Genomic DNA, 24,208 nt, shown 5'->3' with positions numbered 1-24,208 from the left:
CAAAGACCATTGAAAGAATACACAGTTTGGTAGATAAAGTCAAAACGTAGTTGAAGAAAAAGCACGTATAAGCACAAAGAGTTTTATGATATATGAACAATGGCTATTCACACATTGAATTATTAGTTATTTATTAGTATTTAGCATGATTATTTGAGTACAGTTAGAAGTTAGTGGCACAAAACACTGCAGATAGGAAAGCTGGGCCAGATGTTGGGTGTAAGTAGACAGAATGCTTGAAGGGGTTATGATTATGAGATGGTCAATGCTGGGTTATTTGAAGATGCAAAAACATTCATGGGGCACGCACACTCAAAAATAGACATATTCACAGAGAAATCTATAGACACACACAGTCATACAGACATTCACGCATTCAGATACAGATAGTACAGATACAGAAGACAGCGACATGACAATAACGACACAAGTTTAGTTAGGTTTCGTTAATTTTAGTACGAGTATTTGATGGAATGGCATAGCTTTCAATCGATCAATATCAATACGAGTATCAATCAATGTGTGTTAAACAAAATGCGCATAAAATGTAGTTAGAATAAGTATTAACGAATACTAGGTTATAGTTTAAAAAAGGCTTTTGGCTTTTTTAGTAGTTTTTGTAAGTTAAATTTCTAGGAAATTATGGACGCATACATGAGCTTTTTAACTTCGTAAGCAAGTTGATAGCCCGCATAAGGGTTAGCATCATTCTCTGGTGGCCTGAAACAAAATGTTGTTCGTTTTTATACATTTAGACTGGTTAAAAGTTCGAGTAATTATTGTGTTTTGGTTGGTAATTTTGGTTTGTTTCGTTTTTGTTGAGTTGAGTGAGTGATAGAGACAGTTAGTGGAGGTGTTAGGATTAGTTAGTTAGAGAGCATTTACATATGTACGAGAGACTTATTGACGAACTGCCTGGTTCCTATTGGTTTTTGTTTTTGATCTAATTCTTTTTCTTATTCCTATTGTTCTGTTCTGTTGTTGTGTAAAATGAAACACTTAAACACAATAATCATAATCGAATGGGTTTCTCTTTCGGTTTGCTTTTGCTGTTGGTGAAAAATGCAGAACGGAACGTAACGCAAAGGAAAATATTGAAAATCAAAGTTGATGCCTTGACCTATATATAAAGTGTGTTCATTGATTTTTGTTGGTTTGTTGTCTTTGCTCTTTTGCTTATGCTCGATTACCGATTACCGATTGCATTGCTATATTGAAGTTAACAGAGTGCCGTTTATTTGTGATAAATATCTGTATATATTTTTGTTTATAGATATATATAGATAGAATTGTTGGCCCTCTTCCCCATGGCCCATGTACAGTTCCCCGGCTGCGTGCACCCCCACTCACCTGTTGTACTGCGACGGCGATATTACTTGACCCTCGACCTGCCGGCTCACATTCACCGTGGGCTTCACCTTGTTCACCTGCTTGCCCGCCGCGGCAGCAGCGGCGGCTGCAGCAGCCGTGTTGTTCATATGATGCATGGCACCTGTACCGTTGCCAGTGCCATTAGGACGGCGCACATTGCGATTGAGTACTGCAAGAAGAACATTGAGTGGATTATATATGTTTATTCGATCCATTCATGGCTTAAGTCTGGGCCTTACGATTCGTATCTTCTCTGTCACGTGTGATATCACCTGTGACAAGTGAATTGGCATTGGCGTTGGGCGTTGCATTGGCGTTGGCATTGGCGTTGGCGTTTGCAGAAGCAATTTTTTGGAGAGAGACCAGAGAGAAAGAGCAGACGGCAATCGATTAGTTAGTTCCATAGCAAACGGAAGGAGGTGCTGGTCAGAGTGTGGAAGAGATACTCATTGGCTTTAAGTATTAGTCAAAGTTAATCAGGAAAGGTACTTTTGAGCCGCGTGTTGCATTTTGTTTAGGTTGGTTATTGGTTTTTAGTTCTGGGTTCTGTGATCTGTGATCTGTGATCTCTGGTGTGTAGCTTGCGACAGTAAAAAACAAAGTTCTTAACAAGCAGATTGGTTATACAATTGAAACAAAACATAAAGTAGGAATGCTTTAAATAGACATCGATATGGTTTGAATTAGATTCAAATATGAGTTATAGGAGACATATAGCAGTTCATTAGATAGATTACATTAACCAGTTACATTAGCAGAGAAACGAGTTCTGGATCAACAAAAGACAACAGATTATGCAAACAAATATCTAAACAAATTGGTATGGGCTTTACTTGTTCTTTTTTATCGATTGGATTGGATACTTTTCTTATCGTATGAGCTGAGGAATAAAGCAAACTGAGGCATACGGAAACGGAAACGTAAGCGAAAACGCAATCGGAAACGGAAACGGAAACTCGAACTGAGATTGAGTGGATAATGTGTGTGTGAGTGAGATTGTCGTGTCTTCCGTTCAAAAAAACCTTTCTCTGGCATTTTCATTGACTTATACGATACTGAGTGGCTCGGTACGGTTCGGCTTTCTATATTGTGAGACGAGACTTTACCCGATACAGATCCACGCACATGCACCCGCTTGGGTAGCTCTGGAGGCGTAAATGTGGGTGCAGGATGGTGTTCATCTGTAAGATATTGTGGTTTCGTTATGGCACAGCTTCAATAAATCAGATTCTGGGTATATGTATTTCTTTAATTTTTTATTTTTTCTTTTTGTGTGTTATTTATAAGGTAATGCTTTTTTATGTGAAGCTCATAATTTGCTTTTTGAATATACATTTTTTTTTTTTGGTTTTGGTTTTGTTTTGGGGGATATAGTGTTTGTTTTTTTTTTTTGTAAGAACTGAAACAGTAAGAGTCTGAGTTGGTTGGTAAAAAAAAACACGAAAATTGAGAGAAAATCATATTGAAATTAGTCTGACTGTGGGATAAACCCAGGAAAAACTGTACGAACAGAAAACAAACTAAACTAAACCTTTTTTCAACCGAAACTCAAAGAAAAGTGTTCAAGATGGTCGGGGGAAATGGTTTTTCGGGATTCACTTAAGGGTTTTTGCTTTATAGTTATTGAACAAAACATGCAAATAAATATGAGTTGGAACAGAACTTGTGATGGTTATCGTACTTATACAATATATACAAACAGTTACACAATAAATATATATATTTAAGTATTTATACAAAGACAAGGCTAAGCAAGCAGGAATATCAGAGGAATATTAGAGGGGGATTCAAAAGCAAATCGATTAAAGCTTGAAGCAGTATTTAAGCAACACGTTCGACTAAGTGCGGACTACAAGCTGAGTAGCAAGATGGGCAATTGTATATTTTCCATATCATTATTATCATTAGGCATTGGTCTCAGTTGATTTCGGTTTCGGATTACGAAAGCATTTAGTATGTAGTACTTAGACTGCTAGAACTTCTAACACCCACTGAACGGAATAACTTCAAACGATCTCTCCAACTACGAGTTGCACTAGCTATGTTGACCACTGGCTCTGCCATGGGGCTGCATTAAACGATATTCTATATTTTGTTAGCAATTTAACTGCACTGAATTTGGAATTTGGAATTTGTTGAGTTTGCAATGGATACTTCCTCCCTTTCCCTTCCTTTTTGTGGCTGGTGCTGGGGATGGGAGGAGCTAGCTGCTTGATTGCCGCATACTTATATTTTGTAGGTGTAGGTGTTCTGATCGTGGCTCTAATCATTCGGCTTCAGTTGCTTTGCTTTGCTTGTCTCAAGACATTTGCATTTATTCATGTTTTTTTTAATGTATGGTAAAAGAATAACTTAGATATGTATGTAAACGTTAGGACTAATTTCACAGAGTTGCCTCAGAGAAAACCCAAAAGGACTAACAAACCAACTGAAAAAAGAAACTAAACCAAGATACAACACAAATCACGTGAAATGAAGAGAAACGTGCACTGGCACACCGTTGAAGGAATTGGTAGAAATTCTAATTAATTTAAATCAAAATGGAATGTTTTTCAATCAAATGTATAGACGATTACAAATGCGATTTGATTATTAATTCTTTTTTGGTTTTTGGTTTTTTTATTCTTTGGATATACAAGATTTTGAGTTAGTTTTGACTTACTTGACAACGAGTATTCATCGTCTTCTACACACACACACAGAGACATATAAATAGGAGTATTGTAGTTGTAGTAGTAGTTGATACGGAACACGAATGTGTGGGTAGGGGAGGAGTACAATAGAAAGATGATACGTTTACATATATAAAATATATATATATATATTATTGAAAGGAACACAGCTCCAGACGAAGAATGTTGAGTGTCTTATACATATTTTACAGAGGATGTGAGTGTAATGGTTAAGATCGGGGTGGAAACGAGAAGGCTGTTGTTGTGTTTACATGGGGTGTACGTGTGTGTATCGCATGGCTGTTTGGCCATGTTTTAGATACGAGTAAGAGTGTACATATGTATGTTGTCCTAAGATACGTGAGCAAATGGAAGTTGTACCACGCATACACGATAGATACTATACGATACGATAAGATACGATATGATAAATACAACACGGTACAATACAGATAGTTAGATAACTTTTGTACAAAATACTTTTACGACATACGATATTTATGTAGAATTAAATAATGTATACCAAGACCTCATATGGGGTATGGGTATGGTATGTATAAGTACGAGTGGTATGGATTACATACGAAAACATAACTTTAGAATCGATTATGAGTTTTGAATAGTACGAGTATTCGAATAGTTAGCTGAATACATAATTGGCTCAAAACTTAGTTTGGTTTTTTTTTTGTTGTTATTTTTTTCTTGACTGTACTACACACACACACACGCACACTAAGGTTAAAGTTGATTATGAAAAAGTACAGAATTACTAGGAACGAACGAGTAGAAACGAATACTTTTTGTGTGTGAGTCTGAGTGTGTGTATGTATCTGTGTGAGTTGATGTGTACACGGAAGGGGGAAGGTGGAAAGGGGGGGTCATCGGGTTAGGGGCTGTGTATGTGTGTGTTTGAATCTGTGTCCCGACTGGGATTGATTTTCGATTGTTTGGCTAGCTGATTGATTGGCTTGGGTCTGTTTGGACCTGAAAGTACTGTGCAGCAGAGCAACAGCAATCAGAGTTAGCAAGTTGGTTGGGCTCTTAGAAGAGTTAAGAGTAAGTGTTTAAGTAAGAACGATCAGAGGGATCGTTCTGTTTGTGTTTGGGTTGGATTCTGTTGTGAATTTGTATGTTTCGTATGCTTATTCGGTTACAGTAGAGTAGAGTAGAATAGAGAGTAGAGTAGAGTAGAGTAGAGACAGAGTCAGGAGATAGAGAGAGTAGAGAGAGAGAGAGAGAGAGAGAGTGAGAGAGTAGAGAAAGTTATACGTACTTGCACGCCCAACCATTTGTACGGCTCGGACGCCTTTCCGGAAGGTGGCCACTGTTTTTTGTTTCATGAAAACAGAATTTTATAGGATTTGTGTGAATAGGTAAATGACGGTAAGGTAATGATAGTTGATCTTCCAACATATTCTCCTTCAATTTCATGTTCACCTGCTTTAAAAGCATTTGAATATCATTCAAGGAACCAATCAAAATATAACTTAAGCAAACTTAAAAGTAAAAATTACGCTAATAACCAAAATTACATAATTAAAACACACGGCACACGTTGTACTTGAACTTTCGGTAAATATATGTTTAAATATTTATATGTGGCATGTAGTTCATGATTATAAATAGATATATGCAATGTATTCAGAGAGTACGGACTATATATGCTTTCTGTTTTTTGTATGACAATTTACTCGCGCTTCTCGGGCGAACCAAACCAGAAATCGTGGCAAAACTAATTAAATCTATTTTAAATGTTATATTTATACTGAGTACGAGATAGAGATAGAGTAACAGAACGATAGAGCGACAGAAAGGTCTATGGTACAAACTGAAGTCAACTTTTGAACTGAAACTGAATTCCTAGTGTTTGAATTCCCTACACATCGATCCACATCTTCGATTGTTCTCCCAGTCTCTAGAGTTTTGCGGGGTTCGGTTCTAGGCGGGTTGGGTCTCTTATGGCGTTTAGCAGCACTTAGCTTTTCTTGGTTTTTGGCATTAACTAAAGGCACACAAACGCTGACAGGTTTACATCAATTTAGTCATTAGTTTTAGGTTTCCAGGTTCATTAATTAATTAGCGAATGATTTTTCGTACTTTGGTTTTAATTTTAATACCAATTTGGCGGGCCAAATGTGAAGAGCGCATTCCAAGGGGGGCTATAGCCCTGCAAAATCAGTTCGTAATGTCAATTGGATAGAAAATGTTTAGGAATATTAATTATAAGGAACGTGAATGGTTTCTTTCTTAGGTTTTTAGAGATATCAACGGACATGGGACAACGGTAATCCAACAAGATATATGAACGATATTTTATCATCTCAGTTATTTGCAGGAGTATACGTATCCCCTGATCCCTTGGCAGACGCTCTATTAAATTTGAGATTTCGATTAGGTTAGGTTTAGCAGCAATAAATAAATCGTTTGGCATTGTAGAATATAGATATAAGGATATGGATATTAATATTTTATACAGCGCCGAAAATAGTAAATAATTTTTGATTGGATTTTTGGATTTTGGTTTCGTTTTTTGTGGAAATGGTTTTGAAAGCGTACCCTCCATTGTATTCATCACCGATGTGATGCCTTGGTTGACCATGCCCGTCTGCATCATAATCATGCCGACATCTGGAAGATGGTATTCGATTTGGTATTCAAATAAACTGACGCACAAACAGGCACCCAAACTAATGCATATAAATATAGACTCGTATATGGATATGTATAAGTCTGGATGGAGTGTTAGGACTCGGGAATTGGATTAGAAACTTAAGCTCTAGGCGCTACAAATTGGCGAATGGCACTTTCACATTCACAGCTGCAGCACACGGAGTCCGCTTCTCGGTCAAAGCCATAACGCATCCAACGCAAAATCGACAAAATTGACAAAATTGACAAAATCGGCAAACTCGGCCAACTTACTAACTACTTAGAACATTTGCAGCTAAGATCGTAAGGTTGTATACAGTTTGAGATTAAGATTCATAGAGTATATTGTAGGTATAGTTTGTTCAGGAGTTACGCTACATACATAGAAACCAAATACATAAAATTAGGTGTTGTCTTTGGCAACGGCAAAGGCAAAGTCTGGTTAAGTTCTTTAATCAACCTGCTCTAAAGTTATTTACACATTTTCCTTGGGAGTGTCACTGCCACTACTCTCGTTTATATATGTATGTACAATCGCATAATATATTATATATTTATAGAGATTTTGTGAGTGAGGTGAGTGCCACGCCAAGAAGACAAAGTAAAAGAAAATAGTTAAAAGGGTTTTTGGTGAAGACGGCGCAGCATTTCAATAACTTAGGTCTACGGGCGAGTATTTAAAGTTAATTTAGTTATAGGTATTAGTAAATCAGAGTATTATAAATCAGAGCTGGATGCTGCAAAAGTGAGTCAAAATCGATCGAAAATAGAGAGTATATTCGTTTACAAAACATTTTCTTTTTTTTCGTATGGTGATGGTGTAATAAAATGTAAATCGATTTCTGTGCTCGGTTCCATGCACTTAAATTGGTTCTGTTAGATTCGTTCTTTTATGGTATAAAGTACAAAGGATTAAGAGGGAGTTACAGAGACAGACAGAGAGAGAGGAGATAGATAGAAGGCGAGTAGAAGCGAGACAGACTGTTAACAAAAATTGTGCAGTTTTGAATGGTTGATTTTCGTATGTTAGGTTCGTTGAATAATTTTTAAAAAATATGGAAAAATTGTATCCATGCCCTTTAGAATGAAATATAAAGCTGTCAAAAAGGGTTCAGAATATATCGAAAAAATGGTTTCCTTTGAGGAAAGGTTTTCATTCCATTTACCCACTTCTTGAAATGCAGAATTTTGGTATTCGACTCCTAAACAGATCAGAGTCAGTCTCTTCCGGATTGTATTTCATCAGGGTTGAAAACAAAATACACTTTGAAAAACTCAAAATCTGAAGTGTCATCTATCGTAGTTATATACTCTAATGGTGGAGGTGGGTAGGGTAGGTTATGGTTAAAGGAAAGCAAAGAGTTCGGGGTAACATTTCTTGCTGGTTGTGGCTGGTTGTTGCATTAATGATGAGAGTAATCAAAGAACTGGGGTTGCATATCGCACAAACATATTTACAAGTCGATGGATTGGGTTCAGTTGTCCAGGGAAGCCATCAAAGGGGTATTTATGGAGATATATGTATATATTAGATGTCGTTATATATGTGAGTGTGTTATCGTTTTAGTTAACTGTTACTTGGTGGATTATATAGAGGCGCATGTCAAAACGAAACAGTGACCAAAAAATAACTGCACGTGGGCTGGATAAACGGGCAGGACGGCAGGACGGATGGCACATTGTTCAGATATAGAGGTTGTTTGTATGTGGTCTATGGACAGAGGTCGGAGCGCACAAGGCTGGCAAAACGGGACATTTTGCATTGAAAACTTGTTTCAAAACAAACCAAAACGAAATACAATCAAAATCAAATAAAACAAAACAAAAAAATTGATTGTTTTGTGCTCTTCGGTGGTGGTGGTGGTGAAGGTGGGTGAAGTGCTTTACAGGGAGATATCGGTTCGGGTCTGGGATACGGAGGGACCTTCATTTTGCTGTATTCAATGTACAAACAAAAGAAATTGGAATATGCAAAATGTACTTTATACAAAAGTTGGAATTGTAATTGGAATTGGTATTGGTATTGGTATTGGATAAAACTTCATAAACTGAGAAGTGTTTGTGTTGGATTTGGTGTTCTTGTTCTTGTTATTGTTAGTGTATGTTTTATTGGTTGTTGGTTGGGTTATACGGTGTTGTTGCTTGATTTACCTAAGTCATCAAATTTGCTCCTGGGCTGAACAGTCACTGTGGGACAAAGTTATGGCATTGGTTGGTATTATTTTGTATTTCATTTGATACGGTTTTGGTTTTGGTTTTGGTTTTATTTGTTATGTCATGTTGCAAGTGCAGCGCACACACGCACCGATATACGTATAGAAATGTATAGGTGTGAGTTGCATGGGCAGTTGCAGTTGCAGTTGCAGACATGCCAATGGATATTGTTGTTGCGATTCGGTTATACATAGTTAGTTGTTGTGGTTGTTGCAGTTTTTGGTTTAGGGTTTTCGAAAGCGAAGGCCACACGCGCCAACACACATACATAATAAATATATAATAAAAGAACATCGATACAGATATATTTATAAGAATATTCGAGTAGTAGTTTCAAGGTAGAGTAGTGTTTAAAGATATTCATAAGAGTCATATAGGTATATTAAAAAGAGTATTGAGAGAGCGCCTTATACCTAGAATCTGCCCGTGCCTCAGCTAGAAAGTTCTTACAAACTAGATTGGAATGCTTATTATTTCGGTTTGGCGTTTTTCAGCTCTGGCTGTCTTCATAACGTTCGATTCACAAACGAAACAATCAAATCAAATACATATTAAAATAAAAACCAATAAGTTAAATTAAGTACTCTACTAGAGATAGAGATATCGGGTGGAATATTGGTACAAGGGTTTGCTTACAGTTTTTGCATTTGCATTTCTTGATCAGCGTCTCGTCCTTGATGTCCTCGTGGCAGGCTTTGCAGTAGAACCAGGCACTGTGGTTGCACAAGAGAACACAGATTAGTGGATCTAAACATAAGTATCCGACGTCAGGACCTCTTACCGCTTCACCTCATCGGCGCTTTGTGCTATGAAAAAGCCCTGCGTATTGGCCTGAATCTTGGCCCCGCGCGGGTTAATCGAAATTTTGCTGTCCACACCCTCCTCGGCTCCCTTGATCTCGATGGCGAGCAGCAGAAGCTTCAGCTTGGAGAAACACAGCCTAAACGCGGGGGAGAACAGGTGTCCATTAGTTCCCGATAGCCCAGATAGCTCAAGCTTAGTCTAGAATTGCTTTACAAGTATTGTAATTGAACCTAGTTAGTATGCTACAAAAGTGTAGTTGAACTCTCTCAAAAACATGGCATGCACATTGAGTGTGTTTGTGTGTGTGTGTGTGTGTGTCGTGTGAGCGTGTGGGTGTTTGAGTGATGTGTGTTCTGGTACATGTGTGGGTGTTTGTGAGTTTGTTGTGCTTTCAAAGCGTACGTACACTGTAAAAAAAAGGTGGCAAACAATACAATTGACGAGCCAAAAGTTTCGCATGCTGCGCAAAATGCTTACAGAAATCAAGTAATCCTATGCAAAATGCTTAGAAAAATCAAGTAATGCTAGGCAAAATGCTTAGAAAAATCATGTAAAATGTTGGAACAAATGTTAAACAAAAAACAAGACTACAGACGCAAACACATAAGTGGTCCATTGCCAACTACGTAACAATACACTAGGTTACACTCTAAGACGTTGGGGACAAAAACGTTACACTATGCACATGCAATGAGTCGGGAGTTTCGATGGTGGAGTGGAGTAGAGTGGAGATTGAGATTCAGAAGTGGAGTGGAGTGGAGTGGTTCTGGTGGAGGTGAGCGCCTTGACCAGATGTTTCAGGTGCCCGGAGCGGAGTTCGGTGAGCAAGCGATTGCGGCGATCGGATGCGATTACGGTTGCGAATACGGATGCGATGTGAGCCAATTAGAATGAGTACGTGTATAATATACAGTAACGCGTTGGATTCTGGATTGTGTTACGGTTACGGTTACGGTTTTCGATTCACTTGCGCATGAGTAACTAGGTATGGAGGTAGTACGAGAGTGGTCTGGGAGAGTTTCGGGGTAGGCGACAAAAAGTTGAGTTGTTTGGTTGTTTGTTACGAGTATTATGAGGAAGGAGAGTAAATCAAACGGAATCGAATTCAAGTTGATAAATAATGGGAAAAAGAATTGTTAAACAAACTTATTTTGTACAATGCAAAAAGTTGTAGTAGTAGTAGTAGTAGTAGTAGTAGTAGAAGTAGTAGTATTTTTTATACAGTTTGCATATAATTTGGTTTCGCTAATTTCTCATTTTGGAGTCTTACTCGCTGGCTTGTGGGAATGTCATGCCGGTAAATGAAGGTGATAGGGTTTCGGTGTACATCTCACACCCTGTACCTTGAAGATAATCATTTTGCCAGGCCTGTGTGTCTGGTGACTGAAAGTTAGAAAATGGTTTTGTTGTGGTTTGCATTTAGTAAGTTCGCTAAAGTAACTACGTGGCGCATTTTTTATCATTTTTTTTATCATTTTTTTGTTTGTTTGTTCGTTTTTGTTTGGTCTGTTTTGTAGTGTGGTTTTGGGTGGGTGGAATGGCCTAGAGTGGACTCACTGGCTTACTGGCGCTGGGATACATCTTACACTCATCGCATAGCTGGGCGGGGGCTATTGGTCTACGGCACACAGTTCAACAGCTGGCGAGGGTCTGTGCTGGCTGAGTGGTGGCGTGTCTCTGATTGTGTTTCTTTCTGTGTGTGGGGGGAAGTGCTTGTTTCTGGGTCAGGCATTGCATACTTTGGCTTAGGCTTTGGCTTTGGCTATGGCTTTGGCTTTGGCATAGATACAGATACAGTACAGATACAGTACGTTGCGCACGCTTCGTGATGGACTCAGTTCTCTGATCTCGACATTCTGTTCTTTTCGTTTTTTCTGTACACCTCTGGCGAACTTTACTTTACAGCATTGAAGGGGCACGAGCAGGGGGTGGCGGACGGCATCAAGACTCAACCGAACCGAACGTGTGTCAAATGAGCAGAAAACAAAAGCGTCAACCAAAACTATCAGAAAACCAAAAAAGAAAAACCAACTTGAACTCAAATGCACGCTGCAAAAACTTAGAATTGTTTTTAGAGATAGATAGAGATAGACAGAGAGAGAGAGAGGAGGGAGATTCAGAGCGCTCCGCTCACATCGATACCATACAATTAGCGATGTGTGTATGTGTTGGTGTTGGTGTTGGTGTTGGTGTTGGTGTGTGTGTGTAATCGTGTGTATCTGTGTGTGTTGGTGTCCTCAAATAAAGAGTCAATAGAACTGCCACTGGACAGCTTTCGAAATTTACTTTTGGAAAATGAAGTAAAAGAAAAACCATATTTTTGTATTTGCAAACACTGAAGGCATTTTGAACACTTAGAACACTCAATTACACAAAGAATTAGCTTGAAACAACGACTAATTTTTCATAGTGTATATGTGTTGTGTGTGTGTGTGTTTCTGTTTTTGTGATTGTGTCTGTATGGAAAGAAAAAACATAAACTAATTCCACTGGCAGGCACATTTACACGTTATAACACATTAAGATCGGTGTAAACGTGCCGGATTTTTGTCGTTTTGAGGATTACAAAAATGAAAACAGATCGAGTAAAAAAGTTTTACAACGACAATCAGAACTGAGTGGAAAACAAAGAACAACGTGTAGTGTGAATTGTCTCTCGTGGGTTGTACAGGAAGCTTGATTGTGATTGGATTATCCCTGTTGTTTATCAAAATATAAAGGCTCCAATCACAATGAAACTTCATTTTGTATAAACCAGAGAAACGTGTGTAAGTTTTTCTTATGTTGTTCATGGTGTACAATATTTTCTTGTTTTAGTTTTATAATTTTTTTGTTTTTTTTTTGTTCAACGCTGCACGATTAACAAGTAGTAGAATAGAGTAGTAGTAGATACGGATATGGTATTTTATTTTTTGTTTTTTTTTTTGTTTTTGCTGGTACGAGTATTACGATATACATATAGCATATTTGGTTGGAAAGTTTTGAAAACTGCCTGCTGCGTGACTTACTCAGTGGCCTGAGCAAATGGTATTCCAATAAATGTGGGACTCAATGTTTCTGTGTACATTTCCATGCCAGTGCCGCGCAGGTAATCATTTGTCCAAGACTGCATGTCTGGCGACTATGGGTTAGAGACGTAATATATAGACATTTGATTTGATACTTATATACGGTACGGGATACGGGGCCCAGAGGCCCTTTTGTGACATATTGCTTGCCCCCTTTGTGTTTTTTACCCGTGGCATACATATGTCAGCAATACAACAAATTCGGTTTAAATCTGCAAATCTGTAAATCTTCAAAATATCTAACTTGTGATTGGTTGGCCTGTTTATTTATGGTTGATTCAACGCTTGTTGTGTGCTTGTGTCGGGTATTTCGTTGGTTGGGTAACGGTTTCGGGGGAGGGAGGGAGGGCTGGCAACCCTACTTACCGTCTTGAACGATCGCATGGCAAACAGATTGGCCATCATGGTGGAGAAACCGGGGGCCAGACAGCTCTGGGCAATGAAGCCCAGCTTCAGCTCGGCCAGGCAGATGACATCGTCGCCCTGTTTCCAGTCCCACGATGGTATGTTGAGCAAGTACGCCTGATCAATTGAAAATTGATAATCGATAAAATTGATTACTGTAGAGATGTTAGGAGAAAGGAACCCACCTTATTGTGGTACTGCATCAGCTGGATGATGACACGAATGTCGTCGCTGTAGTTCTTGATGGAGATCACTCTCATGATGTTGGCAGCATCTTCTGCGTCGGGATCTTGGCAATATTTGTTAGCTAGCACAAGGCAGGCATCGGCTTCGTGAACCTATTGGGTTCGAGGGTTGGGGATTGGGATATTGATGTGAAAGAGTCACCGATTAGCATTGGATTGTGGCACGGATTTCTGGTTATGGTCAGACTACATATGTATGTCTCATGTGAGTTAGTTTTGTTATGTTTGAACTGTTCCAAGTTGTTGTTTGTAATGGTTGGGTTTGTTCAGTGATTGTAATTGTTGCTGTTACTGTTATTGTTATTGTGAATATATATACTGCAGAGGTGTCACGTTTAGAGCATTGTCCACAATATTAACAATTATTAAGCGGTTTACACGCACATTGACTGGACAACTATGGTACGAATATGAGTACTTCAAATGCCACTGTGAAGTGTTTGTTTGTTGGTTTTGATTTTGGTTTGATCTGGCATTGGATCGATGTCAGATATCTTGCATATACATTGAGTATTTGGTAGGTTTCTTTTGGGGTTATCATTAGCATTGCCCGGTACGAGCGGTTGGGGGGTAGATAGATAGTAAGCGGTAGTAAGATTGTGGCTGGGTGGATGGGTTGCTGGACATTGTCTTTCGTTTGGTTTGGTTTCAACTTCAACTTAAGGACAAAATAAGAAATCATAAAGCGAACGCTCGGTGCATGGCTGGAGTGGGCGGTGGCTGGAGCAGGAGGCTGGGTGAAGAGGTGTGTAAGTACAAAAAACGCTGAGGTGGCTGTGCGTTGGATAATAGAACCAAATATCAAAGCCATGTACAACTGAAGAGCGAAATCAAGTGGGAATTAGACAATAGATTAGTATTAGTATGAGTATTAGCCACAAGCACTCTGTCATCGATTATGCAGTCGACATGCAGTCGCCGCGCATGCAATAGATGCGATAGATACGATAGATACGAGTATATTTACGGTTGCACGGCCCCAGGCAGGCACAACAATAAAGCAGCTCTGACTCATGCAGGATATCGATTAGGTTTTTATGTACAAAATATACATATACATATATATATATATATACGAGATGTCTTAAGACAATATAAATATACTTGGAACACAATAGGTATAGTTAAAGCTATATAGATACAACTGAGCTGATTGCGAAATTCCCTCTGAAAAGTCGATAAAATATTTATAGATATAGCTGAAAGCGTAAGCTATTTCTCATTTAGGGTATCTTTTCAAGAAAAATTCAATGTGGGCTTGAAAGTCTAGAGAGACTCTTATGATGGAAAAGTCTATTGTAGAAATATATCTTGGCAGAACTGATTTTATGGAATCTATATTAAATATATTAGAGATCAAAACATATACTTTCAATGGAAGTTATAGTAAGCTTTCATTTCAAAAGTTATGTATGTAAGGACACAAGGGATTTAATTACATCAATCGTTCCTTTGGGAAGTTTCTGATTTATTTACGGCTTGCAGCTCGAGTGTTAGGCCCCTATGATACAATAAATAACTTAACAATTACAATAATATACTTAGCACATACATAGATTCGAAAATACATTAACGATTATGGTTTTGAGTAATGCAGCTTCCACTAATGATACTCGTAAATTAAAATTAATTCGTGTCTTTTCCACAGCAATTTCAAGAGCAATTTATTGTGTAATGTAATAGTATGTGGGTTTATTTGTGGCATGTGAATCGCAGCTGGTTTATTTGTGTATTGTTCCCAATTTCAGAGGGTCGGGGGTTAGTCGAGTGCTGGGCCAAACGATACGAATGCCAGATACAAATGATAACTGTGATGCTGTTTGTTGGGCAGAAAAATAAAGCCAGCGAACGAGAATACGCCAACGCATAATGGCCACATAACTATGATTTACATAAACATAAACATGGCAATACATATGTTGAACACGGGTATCGTTTATACATACATATAGATATACGATATACGATACACATACACACATATACATAAACATATACATATACACTGATATGGGTATACACGATTATGGGTTTATTTATAGGCGGGTTGTAATTACATTTTGAGCGTTCGTTTTACAAGTACGTACGAAGTAGGTGGTAGTACGCTTAGTCTGGGGTTTTTGGTTAATACATAATGAAATCATAGCTCTGAACTGGGCGACACAAGAGCGGAAACGGAAAACGGCCAACATGAAAATGAATGGAACACAAAAGCAACGAACAAACAAACAAACAAACATAGAGAACAGAGAACAGAGAACGGAGAACAGATGAAATGAAAAGAAATTGTTTTTCGTTTTACCTTAACCCTTTGCAGATCAATCGGATTCATAATGGTTCCTTGGAAGAACTCCACGGTGGTAAAATGACGTTTGAACAAACCCTCAAGTTCCAAATCGGGTGGTTTACTTTATTAATTTTTGCAATCAAAATTCGGTTTTTTTTTTGTTCATTTTTTTCGGTTGTTATTTTTTTTTTTTGGGGAAATAATACAAAGTTTTTAGAGTTTTCAATGTTTCCAATGTACACACAAGGTTTACGTGGATTGGGTTGGTGTTCAAAGAAACAGAAGATCATCGTTGCAGGTGGTGGTGTGTGTGGGTGGGACGTGTGCGTGTGTGTGTGTATATAACACAACAAACAAAATACACATCATATGATTATGGTGCAGTTTTTTTGGGTCGGCAAGTATGCAAATGAAAATAAAAGAAAATCAAAGAATGCAGACAACTGTTGGAAGAAAAACTCCAAGCCGGAGGTGCAACGAAAACGGTGAGTCATTAAATCTAAATACTCTATCTATCAATTATCAATACATACTCCTTATACGACTGGATAGCCATAGCCCTAGGTCTATATTCTATGTTAAAAAATCTTCTTAAATAACTTATTAACATTACTTAAAGACTATGGTCTCATAGTCCTGGATCAACACTATGGGGTATCAAAAAATTTTACCATAAAATTACAAATAAAATCGATCTTTTCAGGTTTCTACAAAGTATTGCAAAGAAAGAAACGGGTAAGAGTGAATCAAGTTTGAGCGTTTTTTAAGTTTTCTTTAGCTCGATTGGAATTGTATGGAATCAAGATATGGTATGGTATAAAGTAATTTGGAAATCGAATAAAATTTCAGCTAAGGAGGACATTCCATTAAGCAGGTTAAATTACTTAAAGCCAACGTGAAGGATATTACGAAAAAGAACAAAAAAAGTGAAATTATGTGGTAAGGGAGTCTTAACTAAATACTACCTATAATATATTTGAGTATATATTATATGAATTATTTGTTTTTTTTATTTTATAATGAAGCTCTGAGAAAAAATTGGTAGAAAACGATTTCTGGGAAATCTCTTCAGCAGCAACCGGAAACCATTAAAAAGAATGCCATAATGAAGCTATAAAATTGCAATAAAAATAAACATAATTGATTTGTTCAAGTTCAAAGTGAGAGCGAGCAAAGATTGATGGTACGAGTATATAGAGTATATAGACGTTGGCGTTGGGGAGAGGGCGTGTCTTTTGCTTGGTTGCTGTCGGGAGATGCCAGCAGAAAATGGAACTTGATAATATGGTTCTTGAAATTGCATTGCATTTCGGTTATTCGAAGGACTACGTTGTGGGCGTGTGTCACGGACACAAGAACATTCACATGGTATACGAATGAGTTGTAGTATCGTTGTAGCAGTAGGAACACCTGACAATCGCGGCTCGAGTAAATCGTTATTTCTGCGTGTGTCTTCACTGTTTTCGTGTATCTGTGTTTGTATGTATGTATGTTTGTATGTCTGTGGTGGTGGTGGTGGTGTTGTGTCTTAATGTGTGTGTTCTGTGTACCTTGACTCTCTCCAGGTCGACTGCGTTCATCATAGTGCCCTGAAAAAAGGCCACTGTGGTATAGTGACGCTTCAGCAGTCCCTCTAGCTCCAGGTCAGGTTCTTTGCTATTTAATTGTTCGTCGTATGGTTTACATTACATTACATGATATATGACATATATAGTTCAGTATTAATAGTTAAGTAGTTAAAGCAAAAGGGTTAAAAGAATATCAAAGTTAAATCGATTCTCATCTCACTGAGTGTGGACTAGAGGCTAGTTTAATGCAAATACTTATTAATAGTGCCTTGATCTAACTTATCTGATTGGGAGGGGGGATGTCTGTCCCCCACCCAACTATCGAGCGAGAGGCGAGCAGCTGTTTTTTTAATCATAGCATACTTTTCTGCGCAACTGGTGGCCTCTTTCTCATTCTGCTTAAGTACTGCTCTAAATTTGTTTTCTTTGCTGCTGATCTCATTTAACAAAATCAATCGAAAATACAATACATTTAAGAAACCATAAATTCAAATGAACAACGGCACAACAAATTAGCAATACGTTTAGAAAGAGGTTTGTCTGCTGTTTTGGACAGGTTCTAGATGGACTTACCGATGGAGAAAGACCACTTCGACATCGACATCCTCCCGATCTTCGTGGAGAAAGTCCTTCAGAAAATGCGACACGGACTCGTATGTTATATGACCGCATACCACAATATGTCTGTGTGTTTCGGTTGGTTCGTTCGTTGTTCGAGGTTCGCGGTTCGTGGTTCGTGTGTGGGGGTTGTGGCATAGAGAGATAAATAGATTAGTTCCATTGGTATTGGTATTGGTATCGATACGAGTAAAGCAACAATTTGGCTTAAACCTAAAGTGGAATGCATTGAACCGCTGTACATGTGTTACATATGTATGTGTATGTATTTATATGTGTGTACCAGAATTAGTGTGTGAGTGAAGCAGCAAGAGAGACGGAAATTGAATTTGGCTTCAATTATGAAATTAAATTCCTTCCTTTGTCTCTGGGCCTGGCCCATCAATGTATCTCTGATACGATAGCATTCCATGAGCCAAGCCACAAGCCATACAATTATAAGTGTGTGTGTGTGTGTGTGTGTGTGTGTGAGTGTGTTTGTGTGTGATTGTGTATCTGCGAGAGTGCCTTGTATGTGTTTAGATGAGTGCATGTTCTTTGGGTGAGATTATATATATTTATTGTCTTGTTTTTCTGTATATTTCTTTATAGTGATTTATGCTTTGATCTTTTTTGTATTATTTATCAACTGCTTGTCGTTGCATGGTTATGTTATATCTTTATGGCTTGTCAGTATTATTTTGTGGTAAAGTATAAATTACTTTGCATTTTCTTTTGAACACAAACATTTATCAAAAATTATACAAAATACAAAAACTGAAAAATTCAATCAACTAAAGTCAAATCATAAATGCAGAATGCATGAATTTAGTCTGCTACCCCAGAGGCTTGTTCACAAATCAATTTAATGGCAAGAAATCATAATTGACACAAAATGAGGATCTCGTCCCCGCAGCGGCAGCACTCTGCGGCTGCAGTTCAATCAAATGATAAGAGTATATATATAGGTATTTATATTGGAAATCAATATGGTTCTAGGTTAAGGCATAGCTACGCACACCATTTGGTTTTCAATCAACTTACATGCATCAAAGAAAGCATCAAAACTGGCCAGCAGCTGGCCAACGTATTGGTACTCTACGTTTATACTATATACACATTCTATAATACACTACGCTCATTCCGTTGACTAGTATCTAATTTCTAGTGTTTATATTTCTACAGGGTGCTATGATTAAAACAGATTATGGTTGGTTTGGTTTCGTTTGGTTTGGTTGGATATTCACTGTTATCACAGTCATGCAATCAGGCAGTCAGGCGAACCGGGCAGGCATTCATACCTTCATAAGTAAAGTAGTGTAGTGTATCAGTGCAGGGCTAACTACGTCATGCATACTCTTTCTTTTTGTGTGGGTGTGGGTGTGTTTGTGTGTTATGTTTGTGTGTGAGGGTTTCACTGTTCTATGACATGCAAACCATGACCACAGAAAACTACATTGTCGAAGGCAGTCAAATGATGAGATTCGTTCCAATTCTTTTACCCAAAATATAAAAGTCTCTCAGGGAAATAATAATACACATCATCAGACCTTTAAAAATAAGAGAAATATTGGTACACGATCTTCAAGAGTCCTCTAAGACATTGGAGAAGTGAAGTCCAATTTGAAATTTGTAATTGAAAAAATAATTGAAAAAATAATATGTACGAGTATAAATCAACGCTAAGGTAACAATAAAAATTGAATATTCTTTCCAAAATATTCTCTTTCCGTCGTCTTTACGTTAGTTTCCCGATAATATTGGAAGTTGAGGTCAGAATGTTATGATAAGTGAAGTTCGGTCAAATGTTTCTTGGTGATTCAAATCGGGATGCAAGGCTATTTCAACAGCTTTACCTCTACAGTGGCAGTAATGGCATTGAGAAATTGTGCTTGATTAGGAGTCTAAAAAGAAAGAAGAACTTCAATTTGCACTTAACGAACAAACAAACGAAATAAACAAACTGAACTACATTCTATTAGTTCTTGTGTTGCATTTTCATTGTCCTTTAATTGCATCAGCTAAAACGAATGGTGACACTTGGATTAAATTTGATTTCTTGTTTTGTTTTCTTTTTTTTTTTTTAAATGTTGGAAATGATATAGATATACATGGTGAGAAAGTTAAACATTTGATGCCTGGCCACGCATTTTCATCATTTTATTTCCGCATAGAATTGCTGTTCATGTGGTGGACATGAATGTGATTATCAATCAGAAAATAAAATATAATTTCAATGTTTGTTCTTCAGATGCGCTCCGATTTGTGCAATGAATGGTGAGTTTCAAGTAAAATAAAAACAGCGTATAGGACAGATCTTGAAAGAAATGCAAAGAGTGAGAGGGAGAGAGAGAGTGAGAGAGTCGTAGAGAAATGGAAAGGAGATGTGTGTGTGTGTATACAGATTTGGAAGGAATCGGATACGGATACGGATACGGCAGTGGAATCGGGTGTTGTTTCGATTACGCTATGGATAGTACAGGTACGAGAAATACTCTTTGCGAGCAATCAATCTCCTCCAACAGAGTGTGGTGTGTGCATACGGGGGGGACACCACTCAACATACGAGTATCATACCACATACCACATCAAGTACAACGATGCAGGTCCCTAAGCATTCGCCTCCTACCTGATCCGAATGAGGTAACCAAAAGGTAAATCAATTCTAAACGTAGAGCGCATCCATACACAATACTGGGTAACGACAATTAGGTGGAGTGGAGTCATATTTTATCAACCGATTCGATATACTTCTAGAACAGGTATAGGTATAGGTCCGTATATATTGTATATTTATGATTCTTTATCGTTTATTGGTTAATTATACCGTCGTCTTCGAATGTTTTGTCGGCAACAGAAGTTCACAAAGAAGAGGAAAATTGATGAAAACCAAACATTTGTATCGTTTAGAAAAGTATACGAGTATAGTTTGTGTGATTGGTTGTGTGATATGTATAGAGCATAGAGTATATAAAATTGGTCCAAGAACTACAACACATAGTAGCTGATAACTGATTGAAGGTTTAGAGAGAGAGAGAAAAAGAGATATATATATATATAGTTGAAGAGAGAGAGAGAGTAAAATTATGTTGGTTATACGAGAATGCGGGAATATGAGTTTGTGGCTTGACATGTCTTATCGATTGGCATTACACACACATTTATTTGTTAGATGATTCCGCTGATAGAGTAGATACAGTAGATAGAGCCACCTGGAAGTCCTACTCTAGTATTTTGTACAGGTATTTTTCTAGGCAAAAATTTGAGCAAATTGAAGTCTTCCGGGAAGTTGAGTTGCATGTTATATACAAATTGCTGTCTGTACTTGTAGTACTCTAGAGAGTCGGACTCTTTTGCGAAATACGAATACTTATGCATGTGTGTGTGTGTGTGGTACATTCTGGTTTATATGGAGTTCTAACATTTACGTATGTATACAATCGAATCAATAGTAAGTTATTGGTAATATGTATTTAGTATGCATTATTATCGTTCAATGTTTAATCGTTTAAGGTTGTTTTGGCATAGTATACAAATACATCGTTTGTATATATTTATGTATATGTATACATATATATGGATATATAGATATATATACGAGTTACGACTTCGATATCAAGGACTATATAGACAATTACGGTAATGTAACACAATAATAAACACCAATCACTGATTCACTTCAAGGGCTAATACAAATGCAAAATGAGGCTAGTATGATATGGCATACAAAAACGAGACAAACTTAGGAATACGAAGTACGATCATACGAATGCGGATTTCGGTTTATGCCAATCATCAGCTCTGACTTCACACTTACTCGAACGATCCATCGATCAGTGGGTTGTACGTATCCGAATTGGCTCTAAGAAAAGCAAAAGAAAAACCCAAACTGAAGAGCAGAATCGGAAATCGGAAATCGGGAAACGAAAATCGGAAATCGGATAAACGGAAAACGTACGTGCAAATCAAACGATAAAGATCTAAAGAATTTTAGGTTCAAGATCAGGATGTACGAGTAGGATATAGAGAGTAGAAAGTAGCAGAAGAGTAAGTTGAAAATTTGGCGTTCAAATTGAGGATGTAGTATGGAAACTCACAACAAGATAGCATTTGGTAGTTAAGAGTACGCACATGATATAGTAGATACACTCAGAACAGTTTTTAAGTACGAAAACAATTGGTTTTTATTTGTTATAGTTTTGTGGTACGATTCTCAAATACGAGTACGATATCTGCAAAATGCCAATTCAAAGAACACAAAAATCAAAAACTGGCAAATAAAAACGCAAGTCGATGGGCGAAACGAAAGAATAATGAAACTAATGCAAAAAGCGGCACGGCCCCCCATCACCACCCATCATCGTCATCGAAAATCATGATCATCAATCTTAATCATCAGCATGGGGGCGGCCATTACATTACGTTTGGTGACGTCCTAGGTTACGTTTACGATTTACGTACTGAGCTACGTAGGCGACACGTCTAAGTCGAAACGCAAAAGGAAATCAAATGAAACGCAACGCAACAAACACAAAATGAGTTGTTGGATAACTGAAAAATACATATATAGTTTTGGGTAGTTTTTTTTCTTCTTCGTATAAGCAATATGAATATTTTAGTTTAATTTTCTTGTTGATTTGTTCTTATTTTCAATTGTCGTGTGGGTGGTTGGTGTTTCTGTGGTGGTGGTGTCTGGTGGCTGGTGGTATTTTTGGGTGTTTGATCGATTAAATGTTTGAATTTGGGGGTTGAGTTGATGATTTATTGGCTGATTGATTGATTGCCTGGTTCTGAAAGAGTTCAAATGTACAAATGTTAGAGGCAGCTGCGCCCGCCAAGCGGTCCCACCGGGCGTATGAGTAATGCCGCATATGTGTCTTTCACTTTCGATTTCGGGTTCATCGATTATGACTATGATTGTGATTGGTTTGGGGTGGCCATGTTGTGTGGGGCTTTGAATTGATTTTGTGGTGTATGTATAGGGTCTATGCATTGTTTTGTGGGTTTTTTGGCTTGTGTTTTTCTGGGATATACAATGTATAATCAAAATCAAATTTCAGCTACTTTTCTGGACAGCTGGACATGAATGAAGCGCAAAGTAAAAAGACAATAATTTTGGAATTTCTTTGCTTTCGTTTCAGAAATTTCATTTTGATTTGGTGTTTATTTTTTGTTTGAAACATAACAAAAAAACTGTTTGGTTGGTTAGTTGAACATTTTTTGGGTGACTTTAGATTGGTTGTTTGGCTTAAACATATGTTTGGTATTGTATAATTGTTTTGTGGTAGTACGAGTATATATAGTCTTATTTGTGGCTGTTTATTTTTATATAATTTTCGGTTTAATCGATTTGTAGATTAATTGTTTGTTTGTTTGTTGATTGATTGTTAGAAAATTTGGTTTGTCTCACCTTCGCCCTTTTTCATTTTTTAATGTGCCCCCATATTTGGCTCTTGTTCCAATCAAGTCTATAATCTCAGGTATACAACTTGCAAAAATCGCCTGTTTACAGTATGAAAGATAATGATGACAGTGAAGTATTTTGTTCTCTTTTGTACATAAATTAAATCAAAAAGCATTTAACAAATTTCGTATGACGCAGGGGGAAGACTAAAAAGACAAACGACAGTTTCGCGCCAAGGATCAACAGAGAAACACATAGACAGAGAAGGAGGCGTGTGGTGAGGAGAGGAGAGAAAGAGATATGGCATGGGGGCATGGGGACATGGGAGCTTGGTATATGAGGACCATAGTTTTCGAAGCAGGATCCCTAGAAGAGAATTATAAGACGACGGTGCAGAGCGGATCGGATCGGATCGGATCTCTGATCTCTGATTGCTGTTCTTGTTGTTCATTCATTTCGGTAGCTATTGTCGCTGGTTTTGTTGTACTTGTATTGCTGGTTTTTGTATTGTAACCAGACGCCATTGTTGAAAAATCATATTCGACCAAAAGAAAATGGAAAACATAAATTTAGTAAATGAGTGAAAATAAACTGAAGATCGATTTTAAAATTGATATCTTGACTAGAGTAGATTATCTTGCGAAAATCGACAAACCGCCTCAACAGTTTGCAACTAAATTTCTTATGGCTCTAATGGTTTCTTGGGGGTACGTGTTGTGTGGTTATTCAACAGTAATATATTCATAGGTATTCATAGCTAAGTGAGGGGGCAGAACCCTATAAAAGTTGGTGCCAAGTACACACGCACACACATCGATAAATTGGCTTTCGACTTCATCTTTGCTGATGGGTTTCAGTGCCTAAGACTTCGACTTGAGCTACCACTACTATTACTATGTGTATCTGTGTGTGTGTGTAGGTGTG

At 37.7% G+C, this 24,208-nt stretch overlaps 1 protein-coding gene across 39 annotated transcripts in view; it reads right to left on the bottom strand.

Annotated features, from left to right (window-relative positions):
* The window catches only part of LOC108156627 (calcium-activated potassium channel slowpoke), a 51,450-nt gene that overhangs the window by 7,076 nt on the left and 20,166 nt on the right, over positions 1-24,208 (bottom strand). For 4 of the 39 annotated variants that reach the window (XM_033388823.1, XM_033388818.1, XM_017288185.2 and 1 more), the window contains 13 exons: positions 17,857-17,967; positions 15,731-15,836; positions 13,369-13,521; positions 13,145-13,300; positions 10,981-11,093; positions 9,688-9,846; positions 9,543-9,619; positions 5,317-5,367; positions 4,034-4,057; positions 2,478-2,552; positions 1,611-1,643; positions 1,351-1,540; positions 655-720 (listed from right to left, as the gene is read on the bottom strand). In XM_033388823.1, coding sequence (XP_033244714.1) covers positions 655-720; positions 1,351-1,540; positions 1,611-1,643; positions 2,478-2,552; positions 4,034-4,057; positions 5,317-5,367; positions 9,543-9,619; positions 9,688-9,846; positions 10,981-11,093; positions 13,145-13,300; positions 13,369-13,521; positions 15,731-15,836; positions 17,857-17,967 — 1,314 coding nt within the window. Of the gene's footprint in view, positions 1-654; positions 721-1,350; positions 1,541-1,610; positions 1,644-2,477; positions 2,553-4,033; positions 4,058-5,316; positions 5,368-6,599; positions 6,672-8,843; positions 8,880-9,542; positions 9,620-9,687; positions 9,847-10,980; positions 11,094-12,718; positions 12,832-13,144; positions 13,301-13,368; positions 13,522-15,730; positions 15,837-17,265; positions 17,372-17,856; positions 17,968-23,290; positions 23,383-24,208 lie in introns of all 39 variants that reach the window. The other 35 variants (XM_017288194.2, XM_033388822.1, XM_017288217.2 and 32 more) reach the window with 33 other exon arrangements.

This window comes from Drosophila miranda, chromosome 2, assembly GCF_003369915.1.
Source record: "Drosophila miranda strain MSH22 chromosome 2, D.miranda_PacBio2.1, whole genome shotgun sequence".
Lineage (NCBI taxonomy): Eukaryota > Metazoa > Arthropoda > Insecta > Diptera > Drosophilidae > Drosophila > Drosophila miranda.
The sequence above is the reverse complement of the archived record's forward strand: the minus strand, read 5'-3'. Positions and strand labels throughout refer to the sequence as shown.